The sequence below is a fragment of the Chelonia mydas genome, chromosome 11 (genome assembly GCF_015237465.2).
Source record: "Chelonia mydas isolate rCheMyd1 chromosome 11, rCheMyd1.pri.v2, whole genome shotgun sequence".
In the NCBI taxonomy this organism is placed as follows: Eukaryota; Metazoa; Chordata; order Testudines; family Cheloniidae; genus Chelonia; species Chelonia mydas.
In genome coordinates, this window is record NC_051251.2 from 56,089,812 (window position 1) to 56,108,552 (window position 18,741).

At 42.3% G+C, this 18,741-nt stretch overlaps 1 protein-coding gene across 13 annotated transcripts in view; it reads right to left on the reverse strand.

The window, feature by feature from the left end:
* Positions 1-18,098, reverse strand: part of ANKRD44 (ankyrin repeat domain 44) — a 206,699-nt gene extending 188,601 nt beyond the window's left edge. For 9 of the 13 annotated variants that reach the window (XM_037912264.2, XM_037912261.2, XM_043525214.1 and 6 more), the window contains exon 1: positions 17,479-17,726. In XM_037912264.2, the coding sequence (XP_037768192.1) occupies positions 17,479-17,505 (27 nt within the window). In that variant the 5' untranslated portion in view covers positions 17,506-17,726. Of the gene's footprint in view, positions 1-17,478 lie in introns of all 13 variants that reach the window. The other 4 variants (XM_043525212.1, XM_043525215.1, XM_037912257.2 and 1 more) reach the window with 4 other exon arrangements.
* Between the last annotated feature and the right edge of the window lie 643 nt (positions 18,099-18,741).

Sequence of the window (18,741 nt, forward strand, 5' to 3'; positions counted from 1 at the left end):
CAGAAGAATACCATTGGACCCATTACCATCAAGAACTCCCATTTCTACAGGCTCCTGAAATTTTCAGAACCAGCCCAGGCTCTGTTAATATCTATATTATATAGGCATAAAACACAAGAACAATTCTGGATTCTATGGGGACATTTCATTTGTACTCAGGCATGTACATCCTATGCTGCTCAGCAGATCTGCGTGGCTTGAGAGATACCTACTCTGCATGGTACTCTATAGTTCTGATTTTCTGCTGCACAGAGTTTACACAAGGCACAGCAGGGGAGGGAAAGCTGTTTCCAATTTCATTGCTCATTGAATCTCTTGCTGCTAATGTTGTCCAGTCAGCTTCTTGTGTATTGATAACTGTTTCTTTAACAGGATGCATATCATTTTTAAGGTTGAAATAATCATAACACAATGCAAGCATATGCAAGGGAGCCCATCTAAAAACAAGCAAATTTCTGTCCTGCTGGAAACCGAAGGGGAAGAGATTATTTCTTCATGGAATCATTTACCTGTGAGCCTATTACGTTAAACAGCAAAACGTAAAAGGTTTCTCAAGACACTTTGCACAGATATCTTTATTTTTTATTATATACCACAACAACGATTCATCTCATTCTCCTCCTGAACCATTACATACCTAGCTAGGAAGATCAAATAATCTACTGAGACTAAAATCACAGTAAGGTCCCCACATATTGAAAATAAACATATGTGATTCGTATGTTTCAGAATTCTGGCAATTATCTTCTCCAGACTTGACAGTCTCACAAAGCTAACGTTTTGGTGTCAACAAGGTCTCAAATCCAAATAAAGAAGAGGTATAGCCTGTACCATAGCTAACATGATCAGGATTAGCTACTGATAATGACATCCACTGCAGAGTCATCCAAAATAAGACTTAGCACTAGTCAACAACTTAGAAATGATTTCATGATATTGCACATTCTCGTTAGTAGCATAGTGGATCAACATGAATTTTACAAATATTACAGAAGAGCTCTTTAAGGAAATTATGTAGGTGGTGTATAGATTAAAACCCTTGTTATGAAACTGTTTGTTTTTCCTATTACGACAGGATATGATTTAACTTCAACCAATTAAGTAAACACAAATAAAGAACATTCAGCGAGGAAGGCACTGGAATCAGTAGATCAGGATTCAATTCCTTGCTGTGCCACTTACTTCCTGTGTGACCTTAGGTAAGTCACTTAATTTCTCTATGCCTCAGTTTCCCATGTGTAAAATGGGGATAATCCTTCCCTATCACACAGAGGTATTGCAAGTATAAATTAATTCAAGTTTGTCTGACACTACCTCTATATAAACAGGTTTCAGAGTGGTAGCCGTGTTAGTCTGTATCAGCAAAAACAATGAGGTGTCCTTGTGGTACCTTAGAGACTAACAAATGTATTTGGGCATAAGCTTTTGTGGGCTAAAATCCACTTCATCAGATGCATGGAGTGGAAAATACAGTAGAGAAGTATAAATACACAGCATATGAAAAGATGGGAGTTGCCTTACCAAGTTGGGGGTCAGTGCTAACAAGCCAATTCAATTAAGGTGGAAGTAAGCTATTCTCAACAGTTGACAAGAAGGGGCGGAAATCACTTTTGTAGTGCTAATGAGGCCAATGTAATCAAGGTGGCCCATTTCAAACAGTTAACAAGAAGGTGTGAGTATCAGCGGGGGAAATTAGTTTTTGTAGTTGTAGTGGCTGTCCACTCTACCCTCTCCACACCTTTGCTTCACTGTTTCCTACATGGCCACTTCCATCTAGGCTTTTTCTACCACCTTTCCTAGGCCCTCTCCCTAGTCCATTGTGCCAAGCCCACCCCAGCATCTCATTCTCCCTGCAGGTCTCCCACCACAGTGATTTCAGGTGCTTCTTACATAGCAGCCTGTGAATTCATTCTGCAGTCACATGACCCCTCTCACTCATGCACTCCATCTAGAGAATACCCTCTCCCAAAAACAAGTCTTAAAGGGGTTCCCCAATCCCTTTAACATCCTGGGCAAGCTGAGTCGTGCATACGCCCGAAGGACCAGTGCCCTGGTGCATTAACCTATACGAACTCTCCGCATTTGGGGCTTTAACTCAGAATGAATAGGATTGAATAGGATACCTCATGTGAGCATGCACAACTCAAACAGAAGCAGTGGTTACAGAATCTGGCATACTGTATTTACTAGGTTTGCACAGCATTTTGAAAACCTTCCTAGAGCGGATAAGGAAATAAGTCCCCTTTCGATTTTAAATTAGAGATGAATGCATGTGTCATATTGGAGAGTACATTAAAACAGCTGGAAGCGCACAGACAATATGGGATATTTTAGGCTTTTATTCTTCTGTTTTATTTTCCCCCCATGACATGTTAAACCACAACTGAAGAATATAATGAGCAGGTCAATGCTAAACAGCTTTAGGACTACAGTATTCTAGCTTCTACATCCGAACACCTCTGTCCAAAATCACCCATGCAGCGGGGCTGGTTTAGAGATCAATAACAGGAACAGGACATCTGTCACCCACATCACCCCAACCAGAGACACACTGGAATGTTAATGTGATATTTGCCGCCCATATTCCAGTGCAGAGTTAGAGCTATGTCGACACAGCGCAACTCTTGGATGATAAAGGTGGGAAACCAGGGTGTCTTCCGTCTTCACTGAAGACTGTCCAGAGCACGCTGTAGGTTCCCAATCCTTCTGTTTAATAGGAAAACGTCATCCACTACTTCCCTCATCCTTCCACAAACACCCCAGAAACTAAATCTTGGATGACACAGAACAGGAGGCATCTGGAGCAAGACAGGCGAGATGGGACAGGGTGGGGAGGAATAGTCACACACTGAATCTTGGGCCTTGTAGGCAGGAGGTTAGGGGCCAAGTCATGGTTTTGCCATGATCTTCAAGCAAGGGACAGCACTGTTGTACAGCCCTTCTGGGCTCCCTTTGCTCCACAAGCAAAGTACCCTATGCTGAGTCTACACCTGACACTAGACAGTTGCTGTTTTGAACTCATGTGTGGTTACAAATTTTGCAATGTTTGGTGTTTTTCTTAAAGCCCCACCACCTTTGCTTTCCTTTGCTTACTTGAGAATCTCAGCTTTCATTTAAAAAAAAAAAAAGTTTCTACCTCTCCTGGTGGCAGAGAAAAGCTTGAAAATGGGACCCAAGAGTACCCTGAAGGTTCAAAAAGCCAAAAGGCAATGAACCTCCCTCCCCCCCACACTTTTTTTTTTTAAAAACCTCCGGATTTGTATACCAATCGAATGATGGGGGGGAGAGGGCAGGCCTTCTTCAGGATCTTTCAGTGCTCGTGGTTGGCAATACTGCATACTTCCCTTGGCACACTAGTGTAGTTATGCTAGCCAGCGCTTGGGTGACTTCACACCCTGGCTCTCCCCCAGCCCAGCTTTGCAAGAGGGAATCACAGCAGTTCTGTAGAAAAGTGCTCTCTTCTCTGTACAGCTACTTCCTTCCTTTTGCCAGCTACCTGGGTGGTGAGGGGGGCACCTTGCATTCCACTACTCAACTGGGCTGCCATGCAAGCCAGGCCACAATCTAGCCCTCGGGGAATGGCATTTCAAAAGACCCCCACATTTGCTTGCACCAGCATTCCTCCGCAGAGCATTGGAAGACTATATAAATAAAACAAAACAGCAGTGTAATTGTTATGATCATGAACCATAACCAAAGCAGTCCTAATAAAAACTATACTGCTCAGCCCAAAAGGGAACAAGAAACCCCTTGAAAGGAAAATGCTACTAAAACGGACAGAAGGAAATAAACATATTAAAGGTGACAAGTTAAAAATAGTCAATATCCTTAATAACAACCAATTTTGCCAGCGAGATATGCAAGACTAAGGACATTGGCAGTATTGAGCTGCTGCATAGGAGCACACAGTACTATACCGAGCAGTATATCTTATTGTACTGACTGCACTATGAGTATACTACACGTTCTGTTAGTTTCACGTGTTCAGTCAGTGATTGTAATGAACAGTTGAGAATAATGTTGCCAGATTGCTACTGGATAAGATTAAGAAGAAGCAGTTATCAATTCATCTTTTAAAAAAAGCCATCCACTTCCACACTAATATCTGAAATACTTTAAAGATCTGGGTGTGTAAAATACTTAAATTACTTTCCCTGCTACAAACTGGTGATATATACCTATGTAAATTGTGAGCCCTTGAGTCCCCATCCCCCAGCCAGACTTTTTGCAGACTGTGTTAGAAGTAGTTAGTTCACTGTTTCCGTCTCCACATCTGGAGATTAAAACAAGTTTAAAAAGGCAAATGATTTACAATGTAAATATATGGCTTCTCTCTCCACAGATATACTATTTGGCATTCACATATTTTTAAAAGTGTTTTTTTAAGCGGAGTATGTTACGTTATTTATCTTTCTGAGACAAATAGCTTGATCCAAAGCCCAATGAAATCAACAGGAATATTTTCTGTTGACTTCACTGGTGGTTGCTAGATAGGGTTCAAAGACAGGAAAATAACGCAGGTCCAGATTCAGCAAAGCACTGAAGCATGTGTCTGAAGTTAAATGCTTTGCTGAACTGGGCTCATACTGATATCACATGTATTCCCAGACTGGATCAGAGCCATGGCCCATCTAGTCTCTTGACATTGGCCAGCACCAGATGCTGGAGGGGAAGGTGCAAGAACCCCACAATAGGCAGATGTAAAATAATATGCCCCCATGACAGGCTCATAAAACTTCATGCTTCAAGGTTTATACCAATCTCATTTTATTACAGGAGCAGGTGGTTGAGTTTCTGTGGCCTGCAATTTGCAGGAGGTCAGACTAAATGATCAAGATGATCCATTCTGACCTTAAAGTCTATGAGTCTACGATAATGCTTAAAAAGTTTGAGAAAGACTAACAAACCTGGGTATTTTTGTTATTCATGCAAATGCCCAGTCACACCCTGAATCTTGCTAACATCCTGCGGCAATGAGCTCCACAATTACGTACATGTGTGAATAAGTGTTTCCTTTTATCAGTTTTGAAATTATCACACACCTAATGACACTGTATCAGATTAAAACTGTTAAGGGCCAAATCTTCCAGGGTTGTCTTCGACTTTCCCCATTTCTCAAGCCTATGTATCTATTTTTAGGCTCCTGAATAAGGTCTCGAGCTTAGACAGCTTTAAGACTTCAGTGGCTCATACAATGGGATTACTCAGTGAATAAAGTTAAACACGGGCACAAACCATTATCAGGAACTAAAAGTGGCCTGATTTTCAAAGGTGCCAAACATCTGCAGCTTCCACTGACTTCAGTGGACCTTGTGGGTTCCCAGCAGCTCGGGGTGGGAGGAGGGAGGAAATGAGTCTAACTGTAGACAGCCAGGTTTGAAAGTCTAGACCTAACCCTTCTGTGTAAATTAACACGTCACGTGAAAACAAAACTCCTATTACAGATCTCTGAGCAAAGGCTCCCTCCGAAGGCTGATGAATAGCACAAACAAAAAAACTTTATTTTTAAACTAAAAACCAACTTGCTAAGACACCAGCTGATCTGTCAAGAACATAGGAAGAGTCAAGTTAAACTTCTGACTGATGGAATAGCCTGAAGGACCAGTTTCTGTCACCTGCATACACATCAAATCCTTCATGACCTGGTCTGCACTAGAACAAAACATTACCTGTTGAAGACAATGGGTGTGAGCAATTGTTTCAGCACTGATTCCATTGCCTGCAGTTTAACTGCAAGCATAGACCAGGACAAACCCTGATCAGCAACATTTCAGAAAACCATGGTTCAGACTTGCAGCTTAACTGTGTACAGTGGAACCAGTACTGCACCCATTGTCAGCAATTGGTAAATGTAACTAATGGAAACCAGACCCATGGAGTACTCCCAGTGACTTCAGTACTGGGGGCCAATCCTGCAAAGCGCTACTAAGTGCTCAGCATCCTGGGGTGCCATTGAGGGAGCTCAGTATCTGGCAGCATCGGGCCCTTCAAGAGCAATCTAACCAGTTTCCACAGGTTAAAAACATGATTGCAATCAAATGAGGAAGACTGTCCAGTTTTAATCAAATAAAAATGCCAAGACAATGCAAATTGCCATTATTCCCAGAAACCAAGAAAAGGGACTAGACGCTGCTCTCATTTATATCAGTGTAAATCTGAAGTGCCTCCATTATATTCAGCACAGTTACTCTGGATATACACCAGCATAATTGAAAGCACAACTTGGGCCAAGGGTAAGATTTCAGAATACAGCCAAGACTCATTTAACCTTGGTAATATGAGGAGCCTGTAAGGTTAGTCTCGAAGTACACAAAGATGAACGTTAAAATGGGTATACTCTCTCTCTCTCTGAACTGTAATAACTGCATTATTAATCAAGCAAAGCATATAAAGGCTGATGAATGTTCACAGCAGTTTCGCTTCCCAAAATAATTTTATTTAAAATGTGAAAGTTCATGTTTCCATCCTTCTAATGAAGAGGAAGCTGGAGTCAACATGTTGCCCAAATTAAAAAAGGTTCCTCATAAAGACAAATGTACTTGATTTTACATTTTTACAGTTAAAATTTCTTCAAGCCAGATGTGCTCAGTTGGCAGTTATGCTCTATAAAGCCTTTACTAAACTGTTAGTTGTTGGTGAGCAACTAGTTATTACTAACCAGTTATTTTAGTAAAAAAAGCTTTGCATGGCCAAAAGATAGTTTGTTATCAAATTAACAAAGTTACGAAAGCTGCAACATAGGAAAAATATCGCTCACATCAAATTAATTTACAAGTAAATGTCAGAGCAGAAGTGGCAGTACCTAAATATTGCACTATTTGTCATTAGGGATTATATGCTGACTTAAGAAATTATTTGATGCAATAGATCAACTATGGCCTTCAGACAGATCTCATGTTTATGTAATGCAGTAGCTTGAGTGTTGGGATTTTGTTTTGTTTTGTTTTGTTTTGGGGGTGGGGGGGGTTGAGGGTGGGGGGAAGGCACAAATACACACACACCCCCATGCAAAAAACTGAAAGGTTTACCTCAGTAAATGGCTTCAGTCAGGTATGTGTCAAAACTTGCGCAAAAATCAACCATTTTGGTTTTACTTACTTCCTCATAAACATGCAGCTGTAGAGAGGAAGTGGAGGCTTTGCAAGGCCATTTTCTCAGTGCATCCTTTTTAAAATTAGAAACCAAGCCATTACAAATAATTCCAGCACAAGAATGTGTTCCTGCACGTAAAGCCAGCTAATAATGCGAAGTACAAACAGCAACCAGACAAGCTTATTTCAAACTAGGGCATACAATATTGTACGGTACAAACATAGTAAACTGTCTCCATTTTTAGCTATACATCCACTAGTTTGTTTCCAGTACATAGTTAAGAATTGCTTTTTCTTCTAAAAAAGCAAAATACTTTTTGGTGAGAAACATTTATATGTAAGTATTCTTCCAGATTTTCAGTTATCTGTAATTTATTGGCCAAGACTATGCAGACTCCAGTGATGACCTCAGTCCATTGGTTCACAATTATCTTCTCCCTTTAAAATTAAATGTTTTGTGCTTCCATTCTCATTTATTGCCAGGCCAAGAGGGCTCCAACAGTAAGTAGTCACAGGTTTCACGTACTGCAATTAAACCCAAGTTTAAGACATAGGATAGTGGCTGTGAGAACTTAACGGGCTATGATCTCCGGAAAATAAAGTGACAAATGTCGAATATATGCTCCTGGAGAGAGATGTTATTTAAAAACAGTTCTATAGCTCAATAAGTGCAAAAATATTCTGTCACTGGAACATTCTAGAGGCAGTGTTAACATTTAAAAGTCTCAGGAAATGCAAAAGTTAAAGTTCTATCAGCAACATTAGCCTGTATATTTAATGGTATACTTTTATAAAACATAAGTAGCAGTGTATTAAGCAACACATTTAATAAGATAAACAAGAATAGAAAATACAAGATCTGTTCAATGTGACAAAGGCCGAAGTCTGTGCCTAGGACCCAGGCTCCTGGAGCCATGTGATTACATCAGAATCTCAGCGTTCATTAATTTTTTGTTAAAGTTTCTACCCCTCATGCAAAAAGAAAAAGCAGCCTTGAAAACATGGCCCACTGTGCATGTAATTAAAGCAGCCATATCTGCCTGAGTCTGCAGACAGCCTGAACCAATGTCTCTGAGAGGATGAACTACCCCAGGCCTCTCAAAAAAAAGTGTTTACCCCAAGGGCCACTGCCCCCAATAGAGGATTCTGTTGTGTGGCAGGAGGGTTAGAGAGCAGCAGGCCCAGCCTAACCAACCACCCAAGTACATACCCTAGCAAATCAGGGTATAAGTACAAGGTGACCCCTTCAGCTATCACCCCGTCACTCCAGGGAGGAGAGAGAATCTTGGCTGCTCCTGAGAAGAAGCCAGGAGGCCTTGCTGCCACTCGTTCAGGGGTGAGGATGGGGAGAGACAGCCTCCAGGCTTGGTGTTTGTAGGACCCTGGAAGTGTCTGACTTCTCTTGCTGTTAAAACCTTAACTTGCCCGTTTCTCAATCAATTGCAATTCAGTGATTTGCCACAAAGCTGAAGGCATCTACACCTGGTCTACAGCAGCATTTCTATCATTGCTAGAGCCGGAGGAGCTGCACCAACCCTTGTACAACGCCAAGAGAACGATGGCACCAGCAAACAGCACAGCTGTACCACTGGTAGCAACAGTGGGGCCCCAACTAAGACATTTTTACCACCAGGTCAGGCCTAATTTTTAGGATGCAGTAAGGAAAAAAAAAAAAAAAAAGCTTTCCTAGAGAGCCAATCCAGTAGGCAAATACGTGCCCCACACTACATAGTACATGTCTCTATTAAACACAGTCATGAGAACCAAATCATATTTTAATAGTTGAGCAGGAATAGGTCAGAAGGTGAATGTCCTGCAGAGATAAAATACCATACCTCAAGTGTATAAAGATATATGAGATTTTGCTGATAGTTATTCAAGAAAGAGCAATGTTCTAACATGACATATACCCGGAGTTTCCCAGGCACTTAACACATGCATAGCAAAGACTTACTGTATTGCCCCTTTATGGCGCCATCGCACGTCTTGGGACTTTAGGACTGTGTCACTTTCCCATTGGAAGAGAAATCTGCAGACAAACAGACTCTGAATATTTCCTTGTCTACATTTTTTTAGAGCACGTGCACAGGTCTCATTTACTTGAACACAGATGACAAAACCAGCAACAAAGCTACCTGTTGCAGAAATCTCAGCCAAGAAAGCAAGTCTCTTCCTGACCCTGTATCTCGCTGGCCTTGTCTACACTAGACCTTATTTCCTTCTCTGAGTATGGTTGGACAATGTAATATTTCAAAAGCTGGTGGCCAGTATACACTAGAGCTCTGACCAGGGTGCTAAGAGATGTGAACAAGAGGGAGAAATGCCAGGGTTTTGGTTTTTTTAAATGTACTTTTTCTTTAAAATATGTGAATACATTTCCACAATTTCTGTGGATAGTATGTGGCTAGGAATAGCTCGACCAAAGGAAGCAATAGCTGCTGTGGTGCATGCGTAGGGTTAATTATTTCAATTATTTTATTTATTTATTACCAGAATGAGTGGCCATATACCTGTTGATGTGAGTTATTCCCCTGTTCTACAGTTACCTTAGTTTATAATGACAACATTTTAAAAATCTCAAGCTGTTTTTCAATTCATAGATTATGAAGTCAGAAGGGACCATTTTGATGATCTTCTCTGACCTGTGTAACATAGGCCAAAGGAGTTCCCTGAATTAATTCTTTTAACTAGAACATATCCCGATTTTGAAAAATTCTTTTAAACTTGCATATTTTATACAATAGGTTTAGTGAGATCCTTTCTTAGCTAGTTCCAACTCCTTTTGAGACAGGACATGCAAAAAAAAATCAGTTTTGCCACTTCAATTACTATCACATGCTTGATTAATCACCAAATTTATTATTTTCTGCAATCTAAACAAACTCTGATTTCTCATCTTTATTCCCACCCCTTCAAATGCACCCTCTAATTACAACACCTCCTTCAGGGAATGGAAGTGCACATATGGGTGCCCAGCACTATGGAGATGCACACGCAGTTTCCCAGGAGGAACGGGGAAGTTTAGCTATTAAACCAAGCTTTGGCATCACTTATGAACGGTTAGAGCAATATGGGCAGCCGCTGTCTATCTTCCCACTCACAGATTGAGTGCAGCATTCACTGGTGCCTTGAGGGACGGCCAGAAGTATATTATGTTGCAGGGCAAGGGGACAGCAACATGACTCAGGATAAGATGGGGGCAAAACACTTGGTAGTCCATTAAGTCCATTAAAAGCCAGTCACTGCACAAAGATGAGCCCCACAACCCCTCAAGTCACACCCACCCTGGCCATAGTCGAGGAGGTCAGAGGAAACCTGCAGCACATGCTCAAATAAATTTGTTGGTCTCTAAGGTGCCACAAGTCCTCCTTTTCTTTTTGCGGATACAGACTAACATGGTTGCTACTCTGAAAACTGGAGGTTACGTTTACCTGAAGAAAATCAGTCACTGAAAAAAGTACCAAATCACTTAAAGGAATACTATCAACTCGCAACCTGGTCAGTGTTTTTAAAAATGAGTTAGAGAACTTTCAGGCACTTATCCTCCCCAGGAGCCCACCAGCCATTTTACCATCACATGTGCCCATTTTAAAATAAAAAGTTTCTCTCCATCCTATACTTCCCCCCATTGATGCATGCATGCAAGACTGACACACTTCAGGGTAAACTGACTACAGAGAGGAGAAAATTAAACTGACTGTCTGCAAAGTGCTGCCAAACACATGAAGTAAACATACTAAAACACTGCCTAGAGAAACAGTCTCAGTTTCTTTCAGTTCGTCACCTTATGCGTTACTTTCAGCTATAGCAGGTAAATGTTTTCAGACAGATTAATGATTTCGAAGTGGATGGCAGCCCTGTAAACACATACACACACATATTCAGGCTCCGTTACTTTTTAAAAATACCATTGAAAAGATGCATGTGGTAAGAATGTAGTTTAGAAATATTTCTGTTGTCTTGTTCACACAGGACTCGAGCTCATGGGAAAGACTCCTTTGGGCTCCTTGGAGTCAACAAGGACAGACAGCCTGCTCCTGGTTCCACATAAGTCAACAGCAAAACTCCCATTCACCTGAGTGGTGCACGATTGGAGCACTAGGCACTATGGCCCTTTAGAAAGAGGCAGCTGGGCAGCCCTTTTATGCACATTTTAAAGGGAATAATCTTAGTTTAAAGGATGTTGAGAATATTTATAAATCGAAGAGGGAGTGGAGCATTCAGCACAAATGCATGTAGCTGTACCCAACAATTCGGCACAGAAGGGCTTACGTCAACATCTGAAGAACACCCACAAACAGGATGTTTTTTGAAGCACTTCTCCCCCACCCCCACTCCCACCACACCCCGAGCGAGTTAACAGAAGCAGGAGTTTCTGGACTGACGCTTACATTCAGAAATAGCATGGTAAGGTAACTCTTGCTTAAGCAGTGCTAACACAAACCCTCAGCAGGCAAAAAACTGACATCCCAAATCAAACACAGTAAGCTAAATGCATCCTCTAACTTAATAGGAAGAAACGTTACCAACTACAGACCCTTTCTGCACTGTTATTACTAGTGCTCTGCAAAGGGGGCCTGGGCTGGTGGTACAGAAATGAGATGGAGGAAGTACCAAGATTTAGTTTCTGACAAAATGATTTTCCACAAGTTGTGTAAATTTTCTTGAGTTAAAGAAATACTCTTCAGGATTTCACACTCTCAGTGGAGCACTCCCACTAACAACCACCTGTGTTCTAGGAGCCTCGGTGAAGATTTACATCCCATCTCCATCACTTTCACAAATAAAACTTCCATTAAAAAAAAAGTTCCCTGAATGCAATAAATAAAATAAATAAATAAATAGTTATACAGAAACAGACTTGTTAAGTGTGACTGGGAGTAATTAATAAGAGACTGCCTACAGCCCATTGGACTGCACTTTGGGAGACTTGGGTCTGGAAGAGATCTCTGATCTTTCGCTACTCAGAACACCAAAGAACATAGAATCATCAGAGAGTCAGAGAATCATAGAAAATTAGGGTTGGAAGGAGGTCATCTAGTCCAACCCCCCTGCTCAAAGTAGGACCAACCCCAACTAAATCATCCCAGACAGGGCTTTGTCAAGCCAGGCCTTAAAAACCTCTACGGATGGAGGTTCCACCACCTCCCCAGTAACCCATTCCAGTGCTTCACCGCCTTCCTAGTGAAATAGTTTTTCCTAATATCCAACCTAGACCTTCCCCCACTGCAACTTCCTCCCTCTCCCTCAAGGAGACCGTTGCTCCTTGTTCTGTCATCTGCCACCACTGAGAACAGCCGAGCTCCATCCTCTTTAGAACCCCCTCCCAAGTAGGTGATGCAGGCAGATAAAACTACATCTTCAGGAAATGATAGCATAGTCCAAACAACCTGGTTAAAGAGCAGCTCACAGGAGAGCCAGCTCATTAATGTATTCCTTTTCTGATGGTTATGGCACACGGGAGAAAATGGTATCTCAGAAACCTGGAGGAAGTGGAAAAATCAAAATACACCAATACCATCATGCGCATCATTGGACATCCTCAGTCCTTACATCATAGACGTACTGAACCCCCTTTTTCTTGCCCTTTCCCCCTACACACACATATGCCCTGATTTGAGTTGGGAGAACAGAGCCCATGTTTGAATGTCTAGGACAACCCAGTTGTCAAAACATTAGTTTTTCATTCATGCTGAACTCTAGTTCATATGCATAAGCTCTTGTTACATACAGCCACACCCGCATTGAAAATAAAACACTAAACTAAATGGTCAGACCTTAAAGTGCACGGGGAGAAGAAAGATAATAAATAGCAATGCCACTTTGTACTGAAATATCACTTTTCATCTGTAGGTCTAAAAGCACTTAAACTTACCCTGCCTGTTGTAATTGGCACGCACCGTAGGGGATGCAAGAAACTGCATATACGAGAAGTGGATTATCTGGAACGGATGTGGAAGGCTTAAGTAACACTGTCACTCAATACTGCTACATACAAAGATGTCAGCAAAGTTGAAACCTTAAGTGTCTAATCACAATTTAGGGTTTGTTCATTTTTTTAAGCTTACTACTTCAATCAGTCATATACAATTTTTGGAAAAGGGGGGCCAGGAACAGAAGGAAGATTGATAGATTCACTTCCATAAGTGAATGGGGGTTGAAAATATTTCCTTTGGTTAAATGATTAAAAAGCTACCATGTGGTCCAGCTGATTAGCTAGCAATTGCCATCACTCAGAAATGAGCTCATGTAACTTGCTTGACCAGAACCAGATAGGATATAGTCTTAAACTAAGCTCTATTACCAAATAAATATGTGAATACAACCAGGACCGCTTATAAAGTAGACCTACTTTATTGTTCCACCACTACAGTATCCTAGCACTTCTCAAGTGTCTTAAAATAGAAACAAGAACAATCTCTTCATTTTTTCTGACCCTGTATGAAAAATAGATTAATTTGTTTATGATTATCTTTGTTTGCCTGCTTTGTTTGCTTGGTTGCCTATGTGTGTGAGAGAGGACAAGAGCGAGTGGGTGCAAATGTGAAAAAAAATGAGGAAAACCTAAGTCACGGAAATAAGACTTATCTTTACTCCTCATACCAGCATGTGGCTTCTTTCGGCTCTTGCTACTAAGTATCATCGAACTTTTACAGCGCTGGAGGTAGACCGCCTTGTTGGACCCTATTGATCCATAGTTTCATTGTTCTGGTGGAAGGCAGTTGTTATGGGAAATTACACTTATGGAGGGAGAAGAGATCTCTCAGGCAGACAGAACCAATCCCATGGAGAACCTGATCCAGATTCTGTATGCAGCACAAAGAGCTGGGGTGATGTGATTGTGGTGACCTGTGTTGCTAAACAGACAAGCTGCTGCATTTTGTACCCGTTGCTGCTGCTACAGGGTGTGGGGCTTCATTATTAAAAAATACAATAAGTTGTCATAATAAACACTGGAGATCACAAATGCAGGAGTCACCGTGCCACTTCTGCATCTGAGCGGACAATATGCAGTCTTCTGGCTAGCCACAGGTGAAAGCTGGTGTGTTCTGCTGCCATGGCTGTCTGGACACCCAGAGCAATGTAGCCTGTGGACCAACTAAATCTGAAGACACATACTGTAGGCAGTGGAGGATGTTATAAACGTGTAAGTGCCTCAAAGTGCATCATTCTTCCTACCAACATCACCTCAGTCTTACCAGGGTTCAGCTTTAGCCAGCTGTTCTTCACCCAGGTACTGATTTCAGGTAGGCATGGAAAAAGCTGAGAGACAGTGCTGCTTAATATTTGATGTAAAGGAGGATGTAGCACCTGGCATCCTCTGCACACTACTGGCACTTCAGCCTGTGTTGTCATGCAAGGCCTCCCACTGGCTTTGTTACAGATACTGAACAACATGGGGAAGAGGATGAGCTTTGGTGGGAATCTAAAGGCAAGGGCTGTAGAAATGGAGAACTAGTGTCTCATAACAACTTTCTGGGCTCAATCTTTATTTAAAAAAAAAAAAGAAAGAAAAAAGAAAAGGCCCTGAACCATTTTGAAACACTTCTATTCACTCCTGTATCCTCATACAAGTGAGACAGGAACATCTGGTGATCAACCATACCAAATGTCACAGAGCAATCCAGCAGGAAGAGTATGGGTATGTCTATGGACAGCAGGAGGACATCCTCCAAAATAAGAAGCGTTGCCATACCATGCCCTGAAGCATGACCCATCACACTGGCAAGCAGAGAGTATTTAGAGTGTGCTGCCATGCAAAGGCATACTGCAAAGTCACCATGTCAGTTCTGATAAATCAATCTACCAGGTTTGGAGATTGTTAGAGGTGTGGGAGGGGAAGAGGAGAAATAACTAATCTTAAAAAAAGTCCAGAGTCCCCCCCTTCCCCCCGCCAAGCACCCTTTGTTGCAATACAGACTTCACAAGATGCAATCCACGTGGCTCAAACCACAGTTTTACACTCTACTACCAGTGATGAAGCAAGATCCTTGTTGAGGAGGTTTAGCAATGATTTAAAAACCTTTAGCGCTTTAATTCCAAGGACCTCATGAAACACGATTTCAGACTTAGACGTAAAGCACTGAAATGCTACACTTTCTTTACCAGTTGTAGTGCAAATGCCTTTAATATTATGCTGCAGCCTAGACTTTCAATTTACAGATCTCACCTGAATCTTCTGATTTATGAGACTTGTTCTATGCACTACAGGGCAGAATGAAGTCTCATGGTGTGAAACATTTTCTTCATTTGCTATAAGCACCACATCCGAAGACATGAGTGTAACAAGGGACATGCCAGGAGACAGAACTATAAACACGGTCTTTGGTTAAATTATGGAAATGCATTTAGACTACTATAATTCATACAGTCGCCTTTCAATGTTTATTTTATTTTAAGAGTAGCTCATTTTTTCCTTTAAAAATTTGGTGTTAATTATAAGACAAATGCCAGGTAGAGGATTTTGTAGTGGAAGGTTTCTTTGGAAATACATAAATAAAATGAGAGAGAGAGAGAATGCATGCACGTGTGTGTGTATGCGTGTGTGTGTGTTAGGGGAAAGGGAGTTGTTTGAATAAGGACCCGTAACTGCTGATGATCATTTTAAAAGTAACAGGAAAGTTTTGGACTCGAAGGACACCCACACTGCAGATTATAGGCAGACCAAGTTAAACTAAAAATAGCTGATTAAGACAAGCAAATGTGTAACAGATGGTACAATATGTTGATAAATTAGGCTGTGGGAACCATACTATCACTTTACTAAATATTTTAAAATTCTTTTAAACTTCTTTTAATGGTAAGAAGTGATTTAATACAAATTATAGCTGCTCTATTATTAAATTTAACATTTTAACATAAGCTGAGAGTTGAATATTGCCATTTTCTAATAGCGTGCAAACAGTTATGGCAACAAAACCAAAAACGCACTCTTTAAACATGAAGGCCTAGTAGAAAAATAATTACTCTGTATCATGGTAATAAATAGCACTGAATTCTCAAAAGAAGGTTAATATACCTTAGAGACCTTACACAAATAGCCAACATCCATTTTTATCCTACCCCTCAGCTCTGAGAATTGTAAAACTACATATTTGACTTGAAAGTTGGATAGTATATCAACTCTAACTCATCAATGGGTAAAATGTTCAAAAGCAAATGAATGTCAAACATTTTTCCTATACAGAATACTAGGTTCACTTAAGTTACACATATAGGCCCCAATTCTGCAAGCTGCTCCCTGCAGAAAAAATACAGGCAGAATCCCATTGTCTTCAATGGGGATTCACATGGGCATGCACTTGGAGCCCATTACAAAATTGTGGCTCTTTAAAACCTGATCCTGCATAGCAGTTGACTTCAATGGGAGTTTTAGGTGCACAACAAGGAATGCAAAAATAGGACGATCATTGGTTAAACAAACAACCTAAATGGTTAAAAAAATTCCCTTGTTATGTTTTTTATGTGAAATAACCTTTTAAAAGAAACCTACATGAAGAGTTGTATAGTTAAATAGCTTTCTTTAAAAAGCAACTAGGAATCTGACAGTGTTTGAACAGCCAAATAGCAACCATGCACGCAGTTGCAAAGTGTTAATGTTCATCGGGAGGAAGAGGCAAATTAAAACATTAGCTTAAGCAACTCAATAATTAATTAATTAATTCCAACGCTGGACTGATGAGAAAATGCAACTAGTTCATTAAAGTAAATGTTCTAACATTTCTCATCTGCCGCTTGTCTCTGAGTGACACTGAAACACACTGAAATCTACCTTGAGCCACAATACTTCACTGGTTTAAACAGAAACAGGTCTAGGCGGCGGCAGAATGGAATGCCAAACCAACAATCATCAGAAGGATGCAAAATAACTGGGCTATTCTAGATGGCTGGTTCAGTGACAAATCCCCTAATCGATTCATCTGAAAGACAAACAGCGCCTTTCTTTCTGGCATTTTGACATTTGCCTGTTTTCCCCACACAATGCAAAACTTGACTGACTAGTAACGCAGTACATTATTAGCCTCAGGCAAAATAGCCTTATTAGCCCTCCTCCCGCTTCTCTGAGCGCGTCTCCCGGAGACGAGACAGACAGACAGACAGACACACGCCCGAATGGCGCTCGCTGCAGGGCGCAGCACAGGGGACCGACGAGCGGCCAGAGCGCGGGGAGGGTTTGTGTGCTCCGCGAACGGGCGGGATTTGCGCAGGCGGAGCACTGCAAGACGCGGCTTCGCTTGGCTGAGCGGCACAACAGCAAACCCCTCCGAGCTGGAGCTGCCGCAGCCGCTGCCTGCTCCGCTCCTCGCCAGCCGCCGCGCGGCTCCCTTGCGCGCGGGGCTTTGCCGAGCCTCCCGCACGGCTGCCCGGCCGCCTGGCGGGCTCCTACCTGGTCGGTGAGTTTGGGGACTGCCATTCTCCCTCGGCGCGGCGCGGGCACATGCAGCTCCGCTGTCTGGGGGTGTCCGCCAGCTTCAGGAGTTGCGGGCCGGGTGGGGGGCGGGGGGGGAGGAGAGCTCAACGCAGCCGTGCCGGGGGGACCTGAAATTGACAATCCAGCTGCTCGCTGGGGTCAGGAGGAGCCCAGGAGCCTGCCGCTAACCGAGCCTGCCTGATACAGGAAGTACTGACTGCACAAACCCAGCTGCCACTGACATCACCCCGTGCACAACACACGCACCGAGCAGCTCTGGGCAAGGACAAGGCTGCCTCCTACTGCTCGCGTCTCCCCCAGAGCATCCCTCTCCATCCCCCCCCCCCCCTCCACCACACACACACACACACACACACACACAGAAAGACCAGGGCTGCTTCCTGCTGCTGCTCCCAGCTGGGCTACCCTCACCCCGCTGCACCTCCCCTCGCCAATATTTCCTTTGTTCCTGTCACAGCCTTGCCCAAATCTGCGACTTTGCTTCCCTTCCTGCCTGTTTCTCCAGCATGTTGCACTTATAACATTGAGCAGCCCTTGGCATGCCTGGCTGCCAGCCCAGCTCTCACTGAGCTTCCGGTCTGTAGTCGTTAAGGTGGCACTTATCACCTTGGTGTATAGACACAACACACTGTAAAGCTGTGGTTCTCAAGCTCCAGCCTTTAGACGAGTCATACACATTGTCCTAAGGGTCTAGAAAGCACCAGAATGGAGAAGGAACTTCGGGAGGTATGGTGGGAATGAAGGGAGGAGGTGGCCCAGGAGCTGATTTTGCTCCTACAAAGCAGTCTTTAGAATGAAAGGATAGGAGAAATATTATTTAATCAGTATAATCAGGGAGTTTGGCCCTACCCTGAGAGTTTGCAGTCTAAGGTCCCAAGTCTGCAAACCCCTTAGGTACAAGAGTAACTTCATGCACATGATTCGTGACCCCTTGTTGTACATTTGCAGGATCAGAGCTTGAGATTTCATAGTCTGCCTCCAGTGGGACTCCAAGCAGGTGTAAAGGTTAGTTCACACAGAATAGAATCAGGGCTTAAGTTACACACAGTCAGGACAGGCTAATAGTACACAAATACGTAATGCAGATAACAGAACCTGGACTGGGATTTAGGAAAAACAGGTTATGTTCCCAACAATCCGTTCTGGCACAGGCTTCCTTGGGCTAGTCACTTAGCTTGCAGTGAGAGATTAACTTAACCTGAAGTGGTAGTTACTGTT